The sequence below is a fragment of the Monodelphis domestica genome, chromosome 1, assembly GCF_027887165.1.
Source record: "Monodelphis domestica isolate mMonDom1 chromosome 1, mMonDom1.pri, whole genome shotgun sequence".
NCBI classification, from domain to species: domain Eukaryota; kingdom Metazoa; phylum Chordata; class Mammalia; order Didelphimorphia; family Didelphidae; genus Monodelphis; species Monodelphis domestica.
In genome coordinates, this window is record NC_077227.1 from 101,331,858 (window position 1) to 101,358,590 (window position 26,733).

The 26,733-nt window shown below is 33.9% G+C and overlaps 1 protein-coding gene and 1 long non-coding RNA gene across 6 annotated transcripts in view; one reads left to right on the forward strand and one right to left on the reverse strand.

The window, feature by feature from the left end:
• Positions 1-17,474: 17,474 nt before the first annotated feature.
• Positions 17,475-26,733, reverse strand: part of NHLRC2 (NHL repeat containing 2) — a 74,751-nt gene continuing 65,492 nt past the window's right edge. For 3 of the 5 annotated variants that reach the window (XM_056803772.1, XM_056803776.1, XM_056803771.1), the window contains exon 12: positions 17,475-25,573. In XM_056803772.1, coding sequence (XP_056659750.1) covers positions 25,317-25,573 — 257 coding nt within the window. In that variant the 3' untranslated portion in view covers positions 17,475-25,316. The remainder of the gene's footprint in view (positions 25,574-26,733) is intronic. The other 2 variants (XM_056803778.1, XM_056803773.1) reach the window with 2 other exon arrangements.
• Positions 19,362-25,647, forward strand: LOC130455216 (uncharacterized). The gene is made up of 2 exons (XR_008913171.1): positions 19,362-19,475; positions 25,414-25,647. It is a non-coding gene; the product is annotated as an uncharacterized LOC130455216 (long non-coding RNA).

Consider the following 26,733-nt stretch of genomic DNA (forward strand, 5'->3'; position numbering starts at 1 on the left):
TCTTTACAAAGTAACAGTTTTTATAAAGAACAATAATACAACATATAAAGCACATTCAAGAAGTATCAAAATCCCCAAAGTTATAATAGCCCATTTAATGGCAATAGCAAACAAACCACTATCATTAGAATTCACACGAGTCTGCTGTATGACATTAAAGCTAATGGATACTTGTCACATTTTTTTCAGGTGTAGCAATGTTTCAACCTTGGCTGAGATATTTTTAAAAAATCGATTACTGCCATCATTACAAAAATGTGGCAGGGGAGTCTAGAAAAAAACCAAACCTCTGTACTAGATCATTCTGGTGGAAGGGCATAGTAAGCTGAAGAGTTACAAATGAGAGATGCTCCATCTTGGGAGTCATCCAGGGGTACCATGCTCTGGTATCAACTTCCCAGCTCCTTTGGTATGAACAGTTTATGTCCTATCCATTCACATTTTTACAAATGCAGGAGGTGAAGATTACAATTGTAGTTCATTTCAGCTACTAAAATGGACCCTTTAGCTCTTGTTACAAATAACTCAGAGGTAGGCAAAATGATCAGTCAGAGTTGTTGAAAGAAAAAATCTAAAAATCATGTCTGAAGACCCCTTAAAAATCAGTTTGAGATATTTAGCTCATTAAAATTTCCAAAGGTTGTTATACAATTGTAACCAGTTTTGATGAAGTCCATCCATCATCTATGTGACAATTTACAAAGCCAAAATTGAAGAAAAAGCTGTTTTTTATGGTCTTATTCAAGAATATTTGTTCAGTATAGTTATAGGGGAAAGGTAACAGAATATAACAGTAGTTAAAACACAGTAGATTAAAATGATTCAGTGTAACAGAATAGTATTGATCAGATTAATATATGAATTTACAACCAACCAAATTAAATCATAAACAAAACAATACAAAATACAGCAAAATACAATAAAATACAGAAACCTTCATAAAACAATGGAGTCTGAAAAGTTTTAAAATCTTCACCTCCAGTCTCTTTAAAGTTTCTTTTTCTATCCATTCAGATTCCTTTTGTCAGAGCTCTGGAATTTCCCATAGTGAGGGAGAATGTGGGTTTGAGGAATCCCAAACTAGATGAATCTTAGAGACTGGGCAGGCCCAAATGGCAGAGGGTTGTAGGGAAATGAATTTCTCCTCTGAATCTCAGGCAAGATAAGTAAAAGGATCAGTGCACTCATGAAAAAACATCCTAAAGCTAGAAGCTATTTGAAATAGGTAATGCACTGCTCTTTCAAAGAGTGTACAATGCTTATAAATTACTTCATGTTTGGAAGAGTAACTTCCTTCCTTCCCTTTCCCCCCTGAGGTAAAATACTAGGGAGCAGTTCGTTTCTTCTGCTATGAGTTAGGGGGATAATTGTTGCCTAAGGAAAATACATTGTTTTTTTACCAGCTGCCCATAAAGTGGCTCCAAGTTTGTGAGTTCCTAAGATACAGCAGCAGCTCCCAGCAGGAACAATGTTGGAGCTGGGCCTGTAGCTGGAACAGGAGCAGGAGCTGGACTAGGAGCAAGCAGGTTAGGTAGCAAGGACAGCAGCAAGGAATGAGGAACTCAGGCTCAAGCAGATGAATGAGAGAAGAGACTTATCTCTTCTCTGCCAACAGTCCCTAGCTAAGTCCCTCAAACTAAAACATCTGGGTCAAGAGGGAGAGCAACCAGGCAAAAAGTAGGGACTGAAGAAGTAAGGCAACTGTCCCAAAGAGAGTTCGGAGTTCTCTGAAAGTTTGGGGGGTGAGGGGGTGTGTGAAAAGCTGTGGTAGGAGAAATACGGCTCAACACATTTTTTTCTCCACTTCTGGACACCATCAATGTAAAAATTAAAATCAATCTCAGTAAAAAAATATATTTTAGGAGATTATTAATGATCATTAGAAATAAAGGAATAAAGAGGATACAAAATAAAGACCACATGCCCATGACTAATTAGCCATTTCAAAACCCCCACCTTATCACTGCCACCATGCTCGCAGCAAGCCAAAGAGCCCAAGCAGGACTTCCCATTCAATATGGAAATGCAGTTCTTTTTTTATGAATTATACAGTCATTTTACAGATGAGGAAATGGAAGTAAACAGGGTTATTTACCCAGGTTCACACTGTGAATCTGAGGCCATATTAGAACAAGCTTGGTAGCCAATATTTAACTCAACAATTATTGTGATTAAGGACAGCATTAGTGAAAGAAAACTATCACCAGGAAATTGCCACTGTAGTAGATTAGAAAGAGCATTGGACCTGGGTTCAAATCTTTCCTTTGTCACACTTTACATATATCACTTTTCTGGATCTCAGTTTCTCACCTGTACAATGAGTGGATTGGACTAGATAATTATGTAGTCACTGAATACTTTTTCTTTTCTTTTAATATTACCTTAATTTCCTTTTCAAACAAACCCATCACAGACATAGTGATTCAACACAAATTTCCACATTGGTCACATCTTAAAAATATTTGTCTCTCTGTTTTCTGAGTCTGTCCCCCCTCTCCATCAGGAGGGGGTTAGCTTATTTCATCATTAGTCTATCCTCTGGAATCCTGGTTGGTTATTATGCTGAAAAGAGATCAACATTGCAATATTCCATCACATTTATATACCATTACTTGTTCACTAATTCTCTGATTTATGCCTTCCACAAATCCTTCATTTTCCAACATAGCCTTACTTGACCAAAACTCATTCCTATCAACAAAAGTTAAACAAAAATAAAAAGTTACATAAAAGAAGTCTGACTGGAGCTGCAGGATTCAAAATTCATCGTCTTCCACTTCTGCAAAGAAGGTAGTAAAATATGTTCCTACATCACTTCTTCAGCCAAATTCGGTCATGAAAACTACACAGTATTTAATTTTAAGTAATTTGTTGGGGGGAGGGTTCCATTTACATTATATTTGCTTTTTTACTGGTCCTGCTTACTTCATTCTGTATCAGTTCATATGTTTTCTTAATCTCTCTAAACATTTTTTTAACCCTTACCTTCCATTTTAGAATCAATACTGAGTATTGGTTCTAAGGTAGAAGAGCGGTAAGGGTAGGCAATGGGGGTTAAGTGACTTGCCCAGGGTCACATAGCTAGGAAGTGTCTGATGCCATATTTGAACCCAGGACTTCCCATCTCTGAGCCTGGCTCTCAATCCACTGAGCCACCCAGCTGCCCCCAATATTGTTTCTTAAAGCATAATAACATTGACTTCAGTGTGTGCTAGAGTCAGCTCAAATCAGCTCACAAGAATCAATTGCTGGAACAGCTAGGTGGCTCAATGGATAGAGAGTGAGGTCCTGGGTTCAAATTTGGCCTCAGACAGTTACTAGCTATATGGCTCTGGGCAAGTCACTTAATCCCCAGTTGCCTAGCCCTTATCACTATTTCTGCTTTGGAACGGATACTTTTTATTAATTCTAAGGCAAAAAAGGAAGGTTTATTTTTTTTTAAATAGGAAAAAAGAGCATTTAAAAAAAAGAGTCAATTGTTAAATTTTCAATGAGAGCATTTACATTTTGAAAATCATCAAATGCTATAAATCAGGACTTCATTTATTCTTTTGCTGATGTTATAGACTTAAGAAAGAGATGGAGAAAAAAAAATATCACATCACTGAATACTATGTCTTACCTATTCTTCTCCAAAAGCCTCATGTGGCATGATTTTGAAGTCTTTCATCATTCTCCTCTGGATTTGTTCAAGGTCACACCAAAGCAGTCAGTTTAAAAGGTGGGACTGAAGACTAGATGTTTATTCTTTTAAGGGTCACCAAATGCAACCCAAGCCCCTTTCCTCCTTTTAGTTAACTCTTGGACTATTTTATTGTCTAGCTATAGTGCTCAATTTATACGTGCTAATGAACCAGCTCAGTGGACTGCCCATTTAATTGCATGGTATAATATGGGCAATAGGCATAATCTGGATTTTTCTGGATAGATAAGAAATCACTCTTTAGAGTTTCTGTGAATTGTATAATTTTTGTAAAATCCAAGATTTAAAAATTTTTTAGGAAAATTTCAGGAAAAGAAGCTTTCTAAGTCCTTGAATCAAGAAAATGAACTGTTTGGAGAAAGTGCCATAAAGAAACCTACACTGCATCAGAAGATCCAGAGTGAACTTTGGAATGTAATTGATTGAACTGAAGGGGAATGAACACATTTATTCTGAATGTAAATTCTTATGCCCCCAATTGGCTTTTTGTCAATATGCCTAGCAAACATTGGTTTTGCTCTCTCTCACTTTTATTTACCTCTTATCTCCAACTATTGTAGTTTCCTCTTAGAAAAGTGCAATATTGTATGCACCTGTAGCTAGAAGATCTTTAGAGGCATAACCTGGTTATATTAAATGATTCATTGGGGAGACTAGTCTCCCAAAGAATCACAGTGGGGTTATGAAAAGTGAATCAAGCTTTCTTTCTCTACCAATCAGCAACTTTTAAATTAATCAATCAAAAACTTAAGCATCCCTACTTAATACTGAGTGTGAGTCCACAAGTCACTTGCCAGGGTGGATGACAACTCCAGAGGCCACTGCCAACCCCCTTGGGCAGTACTAGGCAAACTGAAAGACTGTGATTGGTTCCCATAAAGTGGAGGAAGGAACAAGAAGTAACATGGAAAAAGGACTATAAAAAGTCCTGAACCTTTTATCCAAGTAGGTTCTTTGGAAGTTGGCTTTTGGGATTTCATCCTGGAACTCTGGGTCAGTGAGTTGGACTCTTTCCCTGTATCCTGCATTGGCTTGCTGCTGAGTAGCTGGCCTTCCTTTCCTGGCTTCTGGAGAGATAGATTCTGAAGAGGTCTTGCTTTCCTAGAGGAGTCTGTATTGGTAGAACCCTTGCTGAAGACACCAGGTCCTCTGGCTGAAGGTTAATGAGCCCCGCCTGGGCTGAGATGGACACTGGAGGAACATTTTAGGGTGATAGGCTAGACATTTCTCTACTCTTTTTTTATATTTTCCCACTTTCACTCTTTCTACCTCTTTGTAAATAAAGCTACTAAAAGTCATTTTTGACTTAAGCTATATTTTTTTAAATTGGTGAGCACAATATTATTTTGGAACTTTCATATTAGCATAAAAAACCTAAATTTTTATATTCTTACAGAATCTTATTGTAGTGTTCTGAGATTTTGAGTAAGCATTATGGTATCATTTGTAAATACGAACATTTGGAGATGCTTGCTATCTAGAGGAAATTCCTCTTCCATTTTGACTTTTTTTTTTTCAGGCCATCTTCTATGACAATAGTGAATACTTTTGGCCAGGATTTGTCCATTTGTTTTGTGGTTTGCTTAATATTAATAATAAGATGATTGTTGTTTAAAGTCATCTTGATGGCTGTAATCTTTTTTTTTTTAAACATTATTTTATTTGGTCATTTTCATACATTGTTCATTGGAAACAGACCATTTTCTTTTCCTCCCCCCCCCCCCAATACCCCATCCCCACCCCTTCCCTAGCCAACGTGCGATTTATCTGGCTATCACATGTGTCCTTGCTCTGAACCCATTTCCTTGTTGTTGGTATTTGCATTAGGGTGCTCATTTAGCATCTCTACTTGATCATGTCCCCTCAACCTCTGTAGTCAAGCAGTTGCTGTTCCTCGGTGTTTTTACTCCCTCAGTTTGTCCTCTGCTTGAGGATAGTTTTTTTTTTTTTTCCGTAGATTGCTGCAGGTTGTTCAGGGACATTGTAAAGCCATTACTGGAGAATTCCATTACGTTCTCTTGTACCACAATGTGTCAGTCTCTGTGTACAATGTTCTCCTGGTTCTGCTCCTCTCACTCTGCATCACTTCCTGGAGGTTGTTCCAGTCTCCATGGAACTCCTCCACTTTATTATTCCTTTTAGCACAATAGTATTCCATCACCAACATATACCACAATTTGTTCAGCCATTCCCCAATTGAAGGGCATCCCCTCATTTTCCAATTTTTGGCTACCACAAAGAGCACAGCTATGAATATTCTTGCACAAGTCTTTTTCCTTATTATCTCTTTGGGGTACAAACCCAGCAGTGCTATGGCTGGATCAAAAGGCAGACAGTCTTTTATTGCCCTTTGGGCATAGTTCCAAATTGCACTCCAGAATGGTTGGATCAATTCACAACTCCACCAGCAATGCATTAATGTTCCTACTTTGCCACATCCTCTCCAGCATTCATTACTTTCCTTTGCTGTCATGTTGAACAATCTGCTAGGTGTGAGGTGATACCTCAATGTTGTTTTGATTTGCATCTCTCTGATTATAAGAGATCTAGAACACTTTTTCATGTGCTTATTAATAGTTTTGATTTCTTTAACTGAAAATTGCCTATTCATGTCCCTTGCCCATTTTTCAATTGGAGAATGGCTTGATTTTTTTGTACAACTGGTTTAGCTCTTTATAAATTTGAGTAATTAGACCTTTGTCAGAGGTTTTTGTTATGAAGATTGTTTCCCAATTTGTTGCTTTCCTTCTAATTTTAGTTACATTGGTTTTGTTTGTACAAAAACTTTTTAATTTGATGTAGTCAAAATTATTTATTTTGCATTTTGTGACTCTAGTCTTGCTTGGTTTTAAAATCTTTCCCTTCCCAAAGGTCTGACATGTATACTATTCTGTGTTCACCTAATTTACTTATAGTTTCCTTTTTTATATTCAAGTCATTTGTCCATTCTGAGTTTATCTTGGTGTAGGGTGTGAGGTATTGATCCAAACCTAATCTCTCCCACACTGTCTTCCAATTTTCCCAGCAGTTTTTATCAAATACTGGATTTTTGTCCCCAAAGCTGGGGTCTTTGGGTTTGTCAAAGACTGTCTTACTGAGGTCATTTATCCCAAGTCTATTACACTGATCCTCCTTTCTGTCTCTTAGCCAGTACCAAATTGTTTTGATGACCTCTGCTTTGTAATATAGTTTGAGATCTGGGAATGCAAGGCCACTTTCCTTTGTATTTTTTTTTATTATTTTCCTGGATATCCTTGATCCTTTATTCTTCTAAATGAACTTTGTTATGGTTTTCTCTAATTCAGTAAAATAGTTTTTTGGTAGTTCAATGGGTATGGCACTAAATAGATAGATAAGTTTGGGTAGGATGGTCATTTTTATTATGTTAGTTCGTCCCACCCATGAGCAATCAATGTTTTTCCAATTGTTTAGATCTAGTTTTAATTGTGTGGAGAGTGTTTTGTAGTTGTGTTCATATAGTTCCTGTGTTTGTCTCGGCAGATAGATTCTTAAGTATTTTATATTGTCTCAGGTGACTTTAAATAGAATTTCTCTTTCTAATTCTTGCTGCTGAACTGGGTTGGAGATATATAGAAATGCTGATGACTTATGTGGGTTTATGTGCAACTTTGCTAAAGTTGTTGATTATTTCGATTAGCTTTTTGGTTGATTCCCTGGGATTCTTTAAGTAAATCATCATATCATCTGCAAAGAGTGACAGCTTGGTCTCCTCATTGCCAATTTTAATACCTTCAATTTCTTTTTCTTCTCTAATTGCTACTGCTAGTGTTTCTAGTACAATATTAAATAATAAAGGTGATAATGGGCATCCTTGTTTGACTCCTGATCTTATTGGGAAGGCTTTGAGTTTTTCTCCATTGCAGATGATGTTTGCTGATGGTTTTAGGTATATACTGTTTATTATTTTTAGGAAAGGCCCTTCTATTCCTATACTTTCTAGTGTTTTCAATAGGTATGGGTGTTGTATTTTTTCAAAGGCTTTTTCTGCATCTATTGAAATAATCATGTGATTTTTGTCGGTTTGCTTGTCTATATGGTCAATTATGTGGATGGTTTTCCTAATATTGAACCATCCTTGCAGTCCTGGAATGAATCCTACCTGATTGTAGTGGATAACCCTTGTGATGACTTGCTGGAGTCTTTTTGCTAGTATCCTATTTAAGATTTTTGCATCTATATTCATTAGGGAGATTGGCCTATAGTTTTCTTTCTCTGTTTTTAACCTGCCTGGCTTTGGGATCAGTACCATGTTTGTGTCGTAAAAAGAATTTGGTAGAACCCCTTCTTGGCTTATTCTGTCAAATAGTTTGTATAGTATTGGGGTTAGCTGTCCTTTGAATGTTTGATAGAATTCATTTGTGAATCTGTCTGGACCTGGGGATTTTTTCTTAGGGAGTTCTTTGATGGCTTGTTCAATTTCTTTTTCTGATATGGGGTTGTTTAGGTAATTTATTTCTTCTTCTTTTAGTCTAGGCAATTTATATTTTTGTAAGTATTCATCCATATCACTTAGATTGCCATATTTTTTGCCATATAATTGGGCATAGTAGTTTTTAATGATTGCCTTGATTTCCTCTTCATTAGAGGTGAGGTCTCCCTTTTCATCTTGGATACTGTCAATTTGGTTTTTTTCTTTCCTTTTTTTAATTAGACTGACTAGTACTTTGTCAATTTTATTTGATTTTTTCAAAGTACCAGCTTCTAGTCTTATTTATTAAATCAATAGTTCTTTGCCTTTCAATTTTATTAATTTCTCCTTTGATTTTTAGGATCTCTAATTTAGTCTTCATCTGAGGATTTTTAATTTGTTCACTTTTTAGTTTTTTAATTTGCATGCCCAATTTATTGACCTCTGCCCTTCTTAATTTGTTTATATATGAACTCAAGGATATAAATTTCCCCCTCAGTACTGCTTTGGCTGCATCCCATAGGTTTTGAAAGGATGTCTCACCATTGTCATTTTCTTCAATGAAGTTATTGTTTCTATGATTTGTTCTTTAACTAGCTGGTTTTGGAGAATCATTGTTTAATTTCCAATTAATTTTTGATTTATCTATCCATGTACCCTTACTTTTTATTATTTTTATTGCACTGTGGTCTGAGAAGGTTGCATTTATTATTTCTGCTCTTTTGCACTTGTTTGCAATGATTTTGTGCCCTAGTACATGGTCAATTTTTGTGAATGTACCATGTATTGCTGAAAAGGTGTATTCCTTTTTGTCCCTATTTATTTTTCTCCATATGTCTACTAACTCTAATTTTTATAAGATTTCATTTGCTTATCTCACCTCTTTCTTATTTTTTTTTATTTGATTTATCTAGTTCGGATAGAGGAAGGTTCAGGTCTCCCACTAGTATAGTTTTTCTATCTATTTCATCCTTGAGAACCTCTAGTTTCTCCTTTAAAAATTTGGATGCTCTGCCATTTGGTGCATACATATTGAGTACAGATATTTCCTCGTTGTCTATACTGCCTTTTATCAGGATGTAATTACCTTCCCTATCTCTTTTAACTAGATTTATTTTTACTTTGGCTTTGTCTGATATCATGATTGCAACTCCTGCCTTCTTTTTATCATTTGATGCCCAATAGGTTTGGCTCCATCCTCTTACTTTCACCCTATGCAGATCTATCTTCCTCATGTGTGTTTCTTGCATACAGCATATGGTAGGGTTTTGGATTCTAATCCACTCTGCTATTCCCTTGCGTTTTATGGATTTCATTCCATTCACATTCAGAGTTGTGATTACTAGCTGTGTATTTCCCAGAATTTTGATTTCTACTCCTGGTCCTGCCTTTTCTTCTTTCACTATTTCCTTCTATACCAATGTTTGTTTATAGTCATCCTCCCCCCACCCCCATTCCCTCCCTTATTTTACTTCCCTTTCTACCCCCCTCCCTTTTTATTCCCTCCCTTATTTTCCCCATAGTCTTTTTAAAATTTCCCCCCCCACCCTCTCCCTCCCTTGTACTGCTTCCCTCCCCACCAGTCTGTTTTTTACCCTTCTACTCTCCTATAGGGCGCAAATCTATTTTCTTCCCCAATGGATTGGGTTGTTCTTCCCTCTTTGGGTCAGTTTCAAAGTACATAAGAGTTGAGTATTTCCTGTCTCCAACCTCTTTACCCTTCCAGTGTATCGATGTTCTCCCCCCTCCCGCCATGAGATTCTTTGTGACATATAAATTTACCCCCATTTCTTTTAGTCATAACCTCTTTTCTTTTTTAGCTCGTCATGTATATATATACATACACATGTATATGTATTTATGTATGCATATATCTATATACCTATTTATGTCTTGTCCTTTCATCCTATACAGTTTGCCACTGTTCCCTCTGAGTGTAATTCTTCTAGCTGCTCAGGTGATAGCAACAGTTTTTAAGAGTTACCAATGACCTATTTTCTTATAGGGATACATATCATTTTAACTTACTGAGTCTCTTATAAAATTTTTGTTGTTGTTTTGTTTGTTTTTTTCCCCTCTTTTTTAAATTACCTTTTGATGATTCTCTTGAGTTCTGTCGTTGGACATCAAATTTTCTGTTCAGGTCTGGTCTTTTATTTATGTATGCTTGGAACTCTTCTGTTGTGTTGAATGACCATACTTTCCCCTATAAGAATATAGTCAGTTTTGATGGGTATTTTATTCTTGGTTGTAGACCTAGTTCCCTTACTTTCCGGAATATCGTATTCCATGCCTTTTAGTCCTTCAGTGTGGATGCAGCCAGATCCTGTGTTAACCTCACCGTGTTTCCATGGTATCTGAATGGCTTCTTCTTGGCAGCTTGTACTATCTTTTCTTTCATCTGATTGTTTTTGAATTTGGCTATAACATTTCTTGGTGTTGTCAGCTGGGGGGCTGTAATCTTTTTATTCTATGCATAGGAGACTATTTTTCAAGAACCTTTAATGCCATGTTTTCCTCTGTTGAGTCAAGTGCCTTTTAATAAAAGTCAACTAATAATAAACACAGAGAGAAGACAGCTTGTAATAAGGCATGGAGAGCTGACCTTGGATCAGGGAAGACTTGTTTTCAAACGTTTCTCATGACACGTATCATCAAATTACTTAACCTCTCAGTTTAGGGAAATTTCTGAGAAAATAAATTGCAAAGGACTTGTACATTGTATTTTTTGAGGGAGTTTCCTCCCTGACAAGTCCCTACACCATGAGAAATAGCAAGTACAATAAAAAAAAAAACCAAAATGCCCCCCCACAAAGTAATAAGCACAGCTAGATCTTGTATTTTTTATCTCTCAATTCTGTTGTTGTGAAGATATATTCACTATAGAACAAATATGTAAAAAGCCACTTTCCCTCGGTGTGTTTTCATTAAAGATAACATAGATATGTGCCTAAACTATTTCCATGAAGATTTTACAAATATGAAGTAGACAGATGAGTTAGTTGTTCATGTTTTTTTATTGTGTGTATGTGTGTGATAATACCATATGTGATTTTTTCCCCTCATTCTTTTTGGTATTACCTCTTTGTGAGATATCTGAAAAGTTGAATGCTCAGTGATTTCAGAATTGGTTTATTCCCATTATAGGTTCTTCATGTGTGTTTGTTTTGGTTCAACAATTTTTCCTGACTTCTTCTTAAGTACTATTTCTACTTTTCCAGGGAGATTTTAATGAAATTAGAAATGATTTGTGATATACCTACTATGTTCAGAGTTCTACGTGAGGGGCTAGAAAGCATAAAATAAAAAGTTGCCCTGTTCTCAAGGACTTTTTGTTCTGTCAGCCATCCAGTCAGTCAATAAGTATTCATTAAACATGTACTATATGCCAAAGCACTGTGCTAAGTGCATTCCAATATTCTATTGAAAAATGCCTTTGATAAATGTAGTGGTTCCACTATCATTGATGGTAAGACTAGATTGCTATCAGAATAGTAGCAAATCTGTGCCTTTCTACATGTTTATATTCTTTTTCCCCCCCATTTTATTTATTTCCTTTCTAGATAATTTTGAGATGATCTGTTATAGTTTCACGTCAAGATTTGTGAAGGTCCATTTCCTTCTTTACTGTTTCTCCCTGTTTTGGAAGGGATGTTGTGAGATTCACCATTGCCCTTTGCAATGTTCTGCAAATGAGCTTGTACTTTAAGCCTGTATTGCCCTTGGCTTCCATGTCTTGCCTCTTGGCCAAGAGAGCAAGAGTTTGCTGGCTGAGTCAATTTCTGAGTTTTAATAAAAGAATTGTCTATCCTTGTTGCTTCCATTTTCTTAACATAAGTGAATTGTATCTCAACTCCTTACAATCTGTATTCCAACCTCACCATTTGATTGAAACTACTTTAAGATTATTTTATCCCCTTTGACCTCTTTATAGGATGTGACATTGTCAGGAAGCTAGGTGACAACAGATAGAGCACTATTAGCCTTGGAATCAAAGAGGAGAAACTTTAGTTCAAATTTTGCCTCAGACACATTGCTTGTGTGATCCTGGGCAAGTCTCTTAATCTTTGACAGCCTCCATTCTTAGTTCTAGATGTCTATGAGGTATAATTCTATTATCCTACAAACTGTTAAAAAGGCTCATGAAACAAAATAATCTATAAGTGGAAATGCAAGGCATATGAAATAAAAATTCTCCTATTCTTAACTCAGCCCTGTAGTTTTACTGGAGAAGAAACTTCATATAGTGCTTGGTTTTTAGGATGCAAAAATCCTGAAAAACTCAAGATGGATTTCATCAGAGAGCAACATGAGGTTGTGAAAGAGCTGTTAAATATTTGTGTATATACATATATGTGTGTGTATGTGTATATATATATATATATATATATTTCCCTATTTGTTGAAAGGAATTAAATAATATTTTAGAGTCACTACAATTAATTAACCTGAGTAAGAGAAGGCAGAGAAAATTGAAGTCTTCAGATATGGATGAGATTACTATATATCTCCTTTGAGCAAAGGACAAGAGGAATGCTTATTTTGCATAGAAGGGATTTAGATTAGATATATAGAAGAATTTCTTTATGGGCTTGTTAAAAGCTGGAATGTCTACTCTAGAGAGGTTGTAGAGTTTCCTCTAAAAATAGGTTAGATTATTATCATTGCCAACATTTATATAGTGCAAAGCATTTTACAATAAATTATCTAATTTGGGCATCACAAGTACCCTGTGGGATAGGAACAACAGGTATTATCTTTTGTACAGAAAAGGAAACTGAGGCAGAAAGATAAAAACAATTTGTTCTCCATCACCTAGTGAGTGTTTAAAGACTGAATCCAAATGGAGATTTTCCAGCCACTAAGTGGAACAGTATCCATTCTGACAAGCTACCTTTTTAATTACCACAATAGAACCTCAACCTATTATAGAAGAATTTGGCAGGGGGATTATTATTGGAAATATCTATATGGCTTCATGAATGTGTTGCTTCAGTGACAATACTATGTCCCAAACAACTCTCTAAAACTTGAGTTGCTGGTAGGTTGCTGATCTGCATTGGGAGAATGTCCACACTAGGGTTTTGCTACCCTGATGAAATCATAAAATTGAAGGCTAAAAAAAAATGGCATCACAGTACTTGGAATAGCAAGGTATCAACATTAAAAATATACTAACTAGTTCCTTCTCCATTCAAAATATGGGCAGCTAGGTAGCACAGTGGATAGCATTGGGACTGAAGACAGGAAAAGTCATCTTCCTAAATTTAAATCTGTTCTTATTCACAGCTAGCTGTGTGACCCAGGCAAGTCATTTAACCCAGTTTGCCTCAGTTTCTTCATCTTTAATAAAGTGAGCTAGAAAAGGAAATGGCAAACCACTCGAGTAGCTTTGCCAAGAAAACCCCAAATGGGGTTGCCAAAAGTTGGACAAGACTGCAAAACAACTCAATGGAGGATAAGACAAATTAAACCAACCTTCCCCCCTCCCTTCAAAATTTTTCCTACTTGTTGAACATACATCATTAATAACCTGAATGAAATGGCTGTCTGCCTTCTTGGCTTAAACCTATTTTTAACAAAGGGGGCAGACTCAATGACCTTGAGAACCCTCGTAATGCAGATTCTTAGGCCATGTCAGTTTCCTGAACATAAGGTAAGCCATTGTTTTCAATTTCCAGGATGAGGAGACAAAATATACTTCAAATATTTATCCTCCTTATCCTGTCGACTCTACTAAGGGGCTCTGTTGTAGTCATTGAAATGAAATGCCAAATATAGAACAAGTATAACTTAAAGTGGCATGTATTTCTTGGTGTATAGAATTATGGAATTTTTTTCCAATCTCCTGCAGTGAAGTATTTAATTTTTACACATTGGCAGAAACATGGAGCTGGATGTGTCCCTTAAGAATTCTATGATCTCTTCATCTACATAATTTATGGTGATTATTGACAGGAAGGTAGTAGACTGACTACACAGCTAGATTTATGTTATTTAAAAAAACCTGTTTTTTGTTTTTTTTAGAAAGGTATGTACTATATTTGTCCCATAGCTTTTGCTTAACATTTATTGGTTACTATTGATTAAATCCATTTTCTATGGTTAGTTAAATACAAATTATTTGGGAACCAAAAGAGGAAACATAGAAAATGCTAGTGATTTGGATTAAATATGGGCAGTTTTGAATTAAAATTTACTTTATCTTGAATTCCTAATTAGGTCTAATAGATATGGCCTGACTAAAAGGAAATGATGGAGCTGCAGGTTATGGTTTAAAAATTAAAACAAGGTTTTCCACTAAGTATTTCCACTCTTACCTACTAAACCATCAGTAGCTGATATGGATTGTAAACCATGAAGTACACCTATGTGAAAGATGGATTCTATGTTAAATGAATTTTAGGTCAATTAAAATGTATTAAAAGTTTGCTTGTTTTTTAAGTTGGGAGAGAGGGAGCAGAGAATATAAATGCTTGTCAACTGAAAAAATAAAATTAAAAAATATGGGTTTGCATATTTTGATTTGTACTTATCTTTCCTCTGCATTTGCTTGATTTAGCCTGATTTTGGAAAATAGAAGTTCCACTTTACTAATGCTAATAAGAGATTACTTAATGTGCTTGAAAGAGTAAAAGTTTGTAATTTAGAAATGTCTTTATAATTTAAGAGCTGTAATAAATTTTAATGTCAAGTATTTCAAAGGTTACCAGTAGAGGGAGAATATGGTATAGTAAATATTAAATATATCCCAAGTGCCATGAAAAGTGACAGAAGGGATAATGCATTTCTATTGATGTTACTTGGTAACATAACTTAAGTGAGGTTAGTCAGTCACAAATTTAAAAATGAGATCTAGGATAATATAAAATAGAACCATTTTAATTACTTCAAATTAAAGTTTAAACTTACTTTTTAAAAGGTCTTTAATCTGTAATCAACACACAAAGGATATTTCAAGAAAAAGAATTCTGCATGATGCATTTATGATGCTTTGGAATGGTGGTATTATTTTGTATCTAAATTTACTTATTTGGCAAAAATTAAAACAATCAAAATATTTAACAGCTAAGGGTTCAAGATGTACAAAATTTATTTGTGTAGGAGAGGGGAGAGAATTCAGAACTGAAAATAAAATACAACTGAATTAATACCCCAAGCCCCCAAATTTGTTAACTAGATTTTTTACAATTAAGTTTATTTAATTAATTTAGAATATTTTTCCTTGGTTACGGTTCATGTTCTTTCCCTCCATTCCTCCCAACCTCCTCAAATAGCCAACAAGCAATTCCACTGGGTTTTACATGTCACTGATCAAGACCTATTTCCATATTATTAATATTTGCACTAGTGTGATTTACATCCCCAATCATATCCCCATCGAACCACTTGATCAAGCAGTTGTTATTTTTCTATTTCTATTCCTAGTTCTTCCTCTGAATGTGGATAGTGATCTTTTTCATAAGTTCCTCAGAATTGACTAGATCATTGCATTGCTGCTAGTAGAGAAATCCACTACATTCAATTGTGCCATAGTGTATCAGTCTCTGTGTACGACGTTCATCTGGTTATGCTCCTTTTGCTCTGCATCACTTCCTGGAGGTTGTTCCAGTTCACATGGAATTCCTCCAGTTCATTATACCTTTGAGCAAAATAGTATTCTATCACCAACATATTCCACAATTTGTTCAGCTATTCCTCAATTGGAGGGCATCCCCTCATTTTCTAATTTGTGAACATTATTGTGCTGAAAGGGACAATGAACTGGAGGAATTCCATGCAAACTGGAAAGTTCTCCAGGAATTGATGCAGAGTGAAAGGAGTAGAACCAGGGGAACATTGTACACAGAGACTGATACATTATGGCACAACTGAATGTAATAGATCTTTCTACTAGCAGCAATGCAATGACTCAAGACAATCTAGAGAAATGAGAAATAATGCTATCCACATCCAGAGAAAGAACTATGGGAGCAGAAATGCAGAAGAAAAACATATGATCGATCATGTGGTTCAATGGGGATGTTATTGGAGTTTTGATGCTAAAAGATTGCTCTACTGAAAATATGGATAATATGGAAATAGGTTTTGAACAATGATACACGTATAACCCAGTGGAATGGCTTGTCGGCTCCAGGAGTGGGGAGGGAAGAGGAGGGGGGAACATCAATTATGTAACCATAGAAAAAATTCTAAATTAATAAAAAGGGGGGGGAGGAAACATTACCATCCTGGAATTGTTACTAATAATTATTAGTGAAAAGGATTGAGACTTGACCTATGATTTTACTGACAGAAGAAAAACCCAGATAAAGGTGTTCCCTCTGAGCTCTATACAGCTGGGCACCTTCTCTTCCTCTTATAGTTGCCTAGAAGAACACCCAAGAATTAAGTGATAGCCAATATGCGTGAGAAGCTGAACCGGAACCCCTATCTTTCTGGCTCTGTGGCCAGGTCTCTACCTACTATAGCACCTTCTTATTAGCTATAATGACTATAAATTATATAGATCTATAAATGATAAAATAATTTCTTACTTTCCAATCTGTCAGCATTAAACTAAGCTTGTGGCCTGCACTGTTCACTGTAAACATGAAATGGGCCTATTTAAGAAAGTTTATTCTAAGAGCAAGTCCCACGTTATAATAATCACATCTTCACTGATGCCATAAACCTTTAAGGCTGCCATCATAGCTACAAAAAACATGTATATTCTTGTTCTTAGGAAACAGAAATAATAGAATATTTGAAGGAGGATCTTAGTTTAGCCCAACCTCCCATCCAATGCAGCAATTCATTATAGAGTATTACTGACAGTCATCTAATCTCTTGAGATGGAAGGGTATATTTATAATACACTGGGAAGCCTGATTCACTACTGGATTTCCTCTAATTTTCACAGATTTGGTTTTAGTTCTTTCCTCTGGAGAAAGGCAATTTTATTAATGCATGACCATTCACCATCTATGTTAAAACTGCTAATATGCTTCCTTTCAGCTTCTTCCACACAACACATATTGAGCATCTCCAACTGGTCTGATTTTTTTTAAATATAATGATTTTAAGGATAACATCAGGGAAGTTTTCATAAATTGGGTTCTTTCATTTATGGAAATATGAGAAAGCTTTTAAGTATCATGATTATAGCCATATAAAATGGAAATTTTATATATTAGACTGAAGCAATCAAATTTAAGCATTTTGAAATTTCAATGTTACCCACTAGTTCCTTAAATCTCAAATTTTAAGTTATGTGACTTAAGTGATTATCCATATAGTAAAATTTCTTTTATGAAATAGCTTAGTACAAGAAAACAAAAAGGCATAAAAACAGAAATGGTCTTAGAGAGAAAATATTTCATCTGTTTAATGAAAAAAAGTACAAAGCTTTAGAAAAAGAGACATTTGATTTTAGTGCTTACAATAGAAGCATACTACTAAAACAGGTCAATCACTAGTTTTATACTTCTCTGATTGAGTAATAAAGACTGTTCTTTCACAGCAGTCTTCAACTTCATTATTACATGGCTTTAAAAATGCATATTGAAAATTAAGAACACCAGCTCGAAAGTATAGAAATATTAAAATGAATAGCACAATATAAAAATATTCATCTGTCCACATAAAGTACTTTACAAATACACAGCATATATTCTTTTAGAACAAGTCTGTTCAAAGATAACATCATATGTTTCTAGCCTCTGTGTCCTATTTAAACAGAACTTTGCTGCATTTTATCTTTGGAGAGCAGAACAAAATAAAAAAAAATTATTTCAATCAAACCTTTGGAATGAGAGATGTGAAAAAGACAGCATAACAGTCCAACTGTATGCTCAGAAACAAAATTCTTAACTTTTTATATAACCTAAACAATAGGGAAAAGTCTAAGGCTCCCCAATTTGTACAGCTCACAGATGCAATTTGCAGCAATGTTCCAAATTGTTCAAATTAAAATAATAATAAGAAGTCAGAGTCAATCTTAAATTATCCATTATCCATAGCTGGATTAACTACAGCAATTTTAAAAAGCCTAGGTGGCTTCCTGCTGCCACACCACTGTCAATTGGCATATGCTTTGAGAGTCATTTAATACTTAAATAAAACACAAACTTAAGGTGATATAAATACACTTATACTTCTCTTTTCAATATAAATTATCTGTTCATATTTGCCATGATTCCTCATGGATAATTGAAATATGATCACTGCAAACTCACAAAAAAGCAATCCTGTTATTCTTTGGTGCTTGTATATCCAGTTACTCTCCTCAAATATGAACATACACTAGTAAAATATTTTGTATGGCTGTGTAAAAATTGAGGGTATGCTCAGAAAACAGTGGAGCGTTTTTAAATGGATAAGTCAGTCTAAATGACTGAATTAGTGATATTTAGTTAGGGAGACATTTCAATCCTTTATCAGAAAAAAATAGTTGTTGCCGAAACAGTGGGTACACTTATTGCATAAAGCCACTGAATACTTCCCCCACTGGTACAAACACTGGCAAAATACCAATAATTGCATATTTTGTTACATGGCAGTGTCTCATAAGGCTTCTTTAAGTCAAGCATTTTCTTACTCCCTTATCATTCAGTTTTTGTTCAACTACTTATGAGAATTCAAATAAAATGAAGCCAAGCAAATGCAATAAATACTTGTTCTCCTGCTTCAAGATCCTGATATTTTGCTTTTCTTTTAAATGTTAAATATACTCCAGGTTATTGGGGGATGGGAGAAAGCACAGTGCATTACATTAGTCTTGTGCATTCATACATTATGATGGCAATTTTAAGTATTTCAGGTAACAAACAAACCTGAACTGCTCAATCTTGCTTAATTATAAATCACTCAGGCACCCGAGGGCTACAGAGACCTGAAGAAAACTAACTTGGGTTAATTCGGTTAAACTGTTAGAAGGACATATGGCTGAAGTTGTTGGGTTTTTTTTAAAGGCATATAATTGGTAGTCCAAATAGGGAAGCAGATTTAGAAATACCTATAATTTTTCCTTTTAGTCCTGGGGTTTTCTGTAGAACAAAAAGTCCTCAGCTATACTTGAAAGCAGCATGCCAGTGAAGAAGAGGTACATATCAAACAATGGCTAACTATAGCTAGGCAAACATTCCACAACAAGTATCTGCAGTTTTAACTTTCCAACTCTGACTTCATGGTATTGACCTTTGAAAATAATTAAACCAAATCAAATGTTAGGAACTAAGGAGAGTGCATTGTGAAGAACTGAAGAGAGACGGCCACTTTATTTTACTTCAGCTATCTACAGGCAAAACAGCTGCCTGAGAACCAGCAGCAGCTAGTCTGACCTGCTCTTCTAATACTGGAAAGGTACATTGATTACAGTTAAGTGGGGATTAAACACACAGGGCATGAGATTAATGCTCTGTTAAAATTATCTTTTTAAATCATTCTATTGAATGAAATTGAAAAAAAAGATTTTGACCAAATTAACATATTGCTGGGTCCAGTTATCTCATTTCAAAGAATCATATTAGGTAAGAATAAGGGAAGGGAATCTTGCTTATAACTATTCTCTACCTGATGGGTTGAAAGCTTTACCTGAACTGCCTGTAACCACAGAATGCCACTGCAAGTTAGATCTGGAATTGCTGTCATTTTTACAGATGAGAAAACTGAGGCCCAAGAAGATGAAATGCTCTGCCTAAGGTCACATAAGCTGATAATGGTCTCTGGACTAGTAGTCCAGAATCCACCACAGAATAACTCTTTAAAAAAATATCAATTCTAAAAAAAATGGGAAAGAACCTGTTTGTACAGAAATATTTATAGTTACTCTTTTATGTGGTGACAAAGAATTGGAAACTAAAGGAATGTCTCTCAATTAAGGAATGGCTGAATAAATTGTGGTATATGATGGTGATGGAATACTAATGCTAGAAGGAATAATGAACAGGATGATTTCAGAAAGAGCTGGAAAGACCTATGTGAACTGATGCAGAGTGAGATAAGCAGAACCAGGAGATCATTATATACAGTAACTGCAATACTGTGGAATGATCAAATGTGATAGACTTTGCTACTAACAGCAATACAATGATCAAGGACAATTCTGAGGGACTTATGAAAAAGAATGCTATCCTCCTCTAGAGAAAGAATTGTTGGAGGAAAAATACAGATGAAAACATATGATTTCTCATTTGTTTATTCAGGTATATTTTGGGGGGGATTTGGTTTTATAAGATAATTCACTAAAAATTAATAATATATAATAATGTTTTGTGTGACAATACATGTATAACCCAGACTGAATTGCTTGTCAGTTCCAGGAGGGGGAAGAAAAGGAGGGAGAGAGAATACAGATCATATAACTTCAGAAAACTTACATAGAAAATTTATTAAAATAAAAACAAACATAAATAATATCAATTCAAGCTGATTTTTGGACCAGGGCTTTGTGACAAGAATTAATGAAGTCAGTCTTGAAGACCATATATATGAGCGAGCACAATGAGCTGATAATTGAAAAGGTTTCATTGGGTGATTTTGAATGACAATTTAATAGGCACTACCTTGTTTTGGGAGAAGGCCTAATAATTAAAGGGACAAAGAAGTAATAGTAAAGAGAAATCAGGATCACTATCACATGCTGATTTGTCATGGGGGTAGGAACAAGGGAGAAGAAGGCCAGTTACTCTATATCTGTTTTATTTGTGTAATACAGTTCATACAATTCCACACATAAAATCTGGGCATTTTGAAAATGTATTAACAGGTTGGCCAACTAGCAGTTTCTAGATCTCTTTCGCTTTTTAAAAAACTTTTCTTATATGAATATTCATGAAAGTCTAAGAATTCCAAACAACCCTATCTTCAGATTTCATTTTAAAGTGTGTCTTTATAACAAGGTCTTAATTATATTTCTAAGCATAATTAAAATATTAATATTAGAATTTTTACATCAGAAAGTTATTGAACCCCACAAGGGGAGGTAGTAAGAACTAGATATATCTGCCAATAATGTAAAATCTCTCATAGTGCTTTAGACATTGTATTAATCTTAGAAAAAAAGGGCTACAAAACCTCTAAGGAATGAATTATCTGATTAAAATGAGCTATTTCAGACCCCGAATGCTACATTAACAAAGTTCAGGAGACAATGTAACAAAAATACTAATTTTTCAAATGCAGTGTCAATGGTATGATAAATGCCAGTATTTTAGATTTCCCTTTAGGAAATCACTTCTAAGTATTTTTTTTTACTAGACATATTTATAGTCTATGGCTAACACTGACTTTATTATCAGGTCTTTAGAAAAATATAAAAGGAGGAGCTTTATTTCTCTTTAGAGCTAAATTTTAGAAAATATAACTTTTTCATTTGAGAAAAGTATATATGATTGATTAATTTCTTATTTGGATCTCTACATATAATAGATAAAATCCTAACCCTTGCTATAAAATTCAGAATGAGATGTATCTACTTTGGATTCTACAAAAGAGGAGTTTATTATTGGACATTCTAGAAAGACACAACAGTTCTGCAACTAGGGCATTATGATATAGCAAATAAATAATGATAGACCAAAATTGGAAAGACCAATTCCTTTTTTCATATTTCTCCAAAATATAGATTAGGAAAGCTGAAACTAGTTAATAAGAGAGCACAAAACAGGCAGTTTTTTTCAACGATATGAATGTGATTTTTTTTAAAAAGCTGTAAAATATTTACTTTGTTATAGGCTATCTTGAGGATGCCCAAAGATAGAGAATTATACTATGTTCATCTACTTAGAACTGTCTTTACATGTAAATTCAGTCAAAAATAGAGTTAAACCAGTTAAATATTGGTGATAGTTATTAAAAGTAAACTAATAAATAGCTTGAATATAAATATAGACCAATGAATTTTTTTTGTTGTTCCAGAAGTTAAGAAAAAAAAACATATTATTTATTATATATATGGTTTATTGCAAGGATTTAAAATTTTTTCACTATCATTTCATATTTTCTTACTGCATAAAAAGCCTTATTTATTTCTATGATATAACTGACTTTGACTTTTTTTTATCAAGGACAAATGATACTGAGATAGAAGAGTACTAACACTATAAAGAGGTCACTATAATAAAAAATTTAGAAGTTCAAAATTTTCAACTTTCTCTTCTATTAGGAATGATAATTTTAAAGTGAGTCAAGGTATCACTGTAGTATATTGTGTACTATTTGTTGCAACCCTATATTTAAAATCAGTAAGGCTTTTTCTTTGTAAACAGATTAAGCATTTAACAAAGACAATAGTATACTTTAAATATTTCTTTTCAGGGTAGCTAGGTGATACAATGGATGGAGTCAGAAGGACTTGAGTTCAAGGTTGGCTTTAGACATTTACTAGCTACACAACCATGGGAAAATCACTTAACACTTTTTGCTTCAGTTTCCTCATTTGTAAAATGAGCAGCAGCAGAAGGAAAAGGCAAACCACTTTTCCAAGATAACCCCAAATAGAGTCATGAACAGTCAGAAATTACTAAATAACTACAAAAAAGAAACACATTTTTAGCACAAACTACAGTAATACTGAGTTAGTTCTTGTGTATAAAATCAAAGATAATTTTACAAATAATCTAGGTGATGTAGCTATTAAGAAAGATTTTTTTTTAAAAATCAACATGGCTACAGATCAATAGAATGACTTTGTATAAGTACTACTTCTATTTGACCTTGTAAAAAGAATCTTTTATTTTATTTTGTCAAAAATATAAGCAAATACCTTAATGTGGGCATGTAGTTCCATCTCTTTTCATCAAAATGTTATTTATCAATACTTTTTCTAGGAAAATTAAATTAAGCAGCTGCAAAGCAAAAAGTAAAGATGTTCAAAAGGCAGTGAACACAGCAAAACAGAAGAAATATTATTCCAAATTGTCTATTCTTTCTTCCTTATGTAGGATACTTGATATAATCTGATTATTTATATAAATTCTATCCATTTCAAAACTAGATATTTTAATGTTTTTTTTAAATGTATGCTATGATTTATTAACTAATTCAATTAGCCTTTGGCAAATAAATGCTATCAATGAGAAAACAGTTGCAAATGGCTGGGTGATAATCTTTTAAAATTATGCTTCAATGATTATTAAAGGGAAAAACCTAATGTGAAAGAAACAAAAGAAAAAAATCATAATTCTAAAAATAAATATCTTGAATGTATTTTTATTATATAAAAATAATATACTTCTAAATATAGTTACCATAAGAAAATATTTCTGAATTAGTAGTAGGTTAAGTGTAGTATCTCTTTGGGAGAGCATGTGAAACTGTCCATGCTTTTTTGGAAGAGGAGATGATTGAGCCAGAATATTCTCATCCTGTCCAACTGGAAAAGATAAATACAATAAATAAATCAAGTGATAATATTGTTCTTTCTGGCCAAGTTTTAATCTTAAGACAATAGGAATAATATTATGCTATCTTGTGTTTTATGAAAGAAATTTATAAACTAATAAGACATAAAATCCATGGTTTTTGTTTCAAATTTACTATACAGTTTTGAAAATTTTTTTAAAGGATAGACAGATTTAGCAAATAATCTAACTCAAATGTCCTGATTAAGCAAATTCCTTAACTAGTTTCAAGCATGAAATATATCAGCAGATAACCATTTAAACCGACAAATAATTTATGAACATAGAAAAATGGGCCAGCAGCACTTAAATAATTACACTTCATGTCCTATCACTGCTATGCAGATACAAATCTCCTCATATTCCATCTCAATTAGTATTTATCAACTGAATGAATAAATGTGGCTCCCTTGATGTTTTGAAGAACAAGACATTTGATCAAATTGTGAGCAGATTTAGTTTTTGCAGGAAATAACAGAGATGACAAACCATCTCAACAATTAACTAAAGGTGAAAGGAAATGCTTTGAAGATATTTTTAAAATTATAATTTTGGGTGAAAATGTCATTCTCATTCTAGTACATATTTTACATATATTTCAATGGCATAAAAGTATAAGCTTTTATGGCTTACAAATAAAAAAGCAGTCCTAAAAGTGCTCAAAGGCTGTTCTTTTTAGTAAAAGAGAAGAGAAAAATGATCAGAACAACTAAATTCTGCTTTGACAGTATGAAGAATTAGTTTCTACAATGTACTATACCTAATGATAGTAGTGGAGCATTTCTACTTTGAATACTTAAGAATTGTTTAAGAAGTAACACAACATTTGCAGAATTTTAACTTTGGAAAAGAGAAATCAAAAGGTCAACCAAATACATAGTATTTCTTCTACATCCTGACTTTCCTAATCGTGGTTTTGATATAGATATATCATGAGTCGGCATGTTGATCTGATTCAATTGCCAAACATACGAAATTGTCTAACAACTGAATGTTACCATAATTTTCCTAACAAAACTACAAAATTTGCTGAACCACATTCATTGTTTGGTATAACTAAGTATTTCAGCCCAAGTTCAAAAAGTAGCTTTCAAAACAGTAGCATTTAAATGCAATCTCTGCATTTTTTGTTTGTTTGTTGTAAGGCTATTCTCTTCACATAAGGCAAACATGATGGTATTAAGAGCAGCAGACTGAACTTGCATAAAATAGGTAAATTTATATTTTAAATACATATTATAATTCAGATATTCACAGAAGAGAACAATGAGTAAATTCATTAGCTCCTCTTTAAAATTAAACTATGATCAACAAACCATTTTAAATTAAAGAAACAACCTATAATTTGGATTGAGGTAATTCTTTACAAAATTGTAGACCTAATCTTGGTTCCTCTGAAAGGTATTCTAGATTTACTGAAAGATACTAGGGAATTTAATAAAGGCAAATTAGATAAAGCACTTCATATCTTATTAACTACATCTAATTTTATTAGTTCTAATATGGACCTCAAACATGACTTTTCTTTTCAGAACTTAGTAATGTTATAGAACCATAATTCAAACTATAATCAAGGACTTAACCAGTCCACAAACTGAATTTTTCCACATAATAAATAGGTAGAAAATTAACATAATTTCACTTCAATAGCAGATGCTGTCACAAAGTAATGAATTTCAAGTTATTTTGTCTTAAACTCTAGGTGATAAGGGACAGAAGGAAAGCCATCTGTTTGGTTGCTTGTATAAAAATAGTGAGCAATAAGTTAAAGTGACTGGCTGCATTGTGGAAGATTAGTTGCCTAAAACACATATCTCAGCTCTACTAAAGGCATGTTACTGTGGTGTGTATTAGCAATCTGTAAAGGCTGACTAAATAAAATTCCTTTCATCATACAGGCGCTGCTGTCTGAACTACAATAATAAAGACACACACAGATGGACACAATCACTTCAAATGACAAGCAACTGTGTGGAATCTTCAGTGATATCACTGGTTGTGTAGAAAGACTCCTAATTTCTCCTGATGGAGTTTGTCCTTCAAGAAGCCATTCATTACCTGAGAAAGAAAAAATAAATCATTAAGATCATAAACATTTATATATAAAAATAAAGTCTCTTTTGTTATGCCTTCATATTTTCCATTATGTGAATAATGCTATATTAAACTTATAAATCTCACTTTATTGAAATGGAGTTGTACCAAATATTGAAGTAGAATTATTTCAAATAATTCTAGGTAATTTCATTTATAATTATAAAAATTAAAATTAATATACAATAATTAAAATATATATTTTAAAAGATTTATTAATGGTCATTAGAAATAAAGGAATAAAAAGGTAACAAAATAAAACCCATGTACCATGGCTAATCTACCTGTTCAAAAACCCTGCTTACTACCATGGTTGCAACCTAGGAAGCAAAGAGAGCAAGACCAGGAACCCCACTGAATTTATACCTCTGCCTACAAGAAGTACATAATGACAGGAAGTCAGTGGACTACTGGGAAATGCAGTTTTCCAATTATACATAATCTAATGCCTTTATGCTACCAAAATTAAGTCTTATTTGCAAAAATGCTGTAATAACTCAAATTTTCTATAAAAATGTTAAGATTACTTAAAAACGATATTCTGATTAAAAAATATTCTTCAGAACATTAAAAAATACAAGACATTTGGTCTGGGAAATCCAAGTATCTGTTCCATATAATTCTGTGTTAATTCATTTCCAATCTAGTTAACTACTTATAAAATTCTGTTGGCTAGGAAACTAGGTAACTAAAATCTTTAAGAATTTAATATCAACAAATAAATTAGAAACAAAATGGAAAGAGTTCCTTCATTACCACATGAGGAAAGCCTGTATGAAATAAGTATGTCTGGGAATAAGAGGAAAATTCACTGGCAGATGGTGGGGTCAGTGAGGTGATGAAATGAACATAGTACTGTGTGGGTCTGGAGTCAGGAAGACTTATCTTCCTCAGTTCAAATCTGGCCTCAGACACTTACTGTGTAACCCGTGGCAAGTCACTTAACTCCATTGACCATAATTTTATCATCTGTAAAATGAACTAGAGGAGGAAATGGCAAACCACTCTAGTATCTTTGTCAAGAAGACCCCAAGTGGGATCATAAAGGATTAGACATGACTGAAAACAATCAAATATCATCAAATAAATAAGATACCAAAGCAATAATTTGTACAGAATTAATG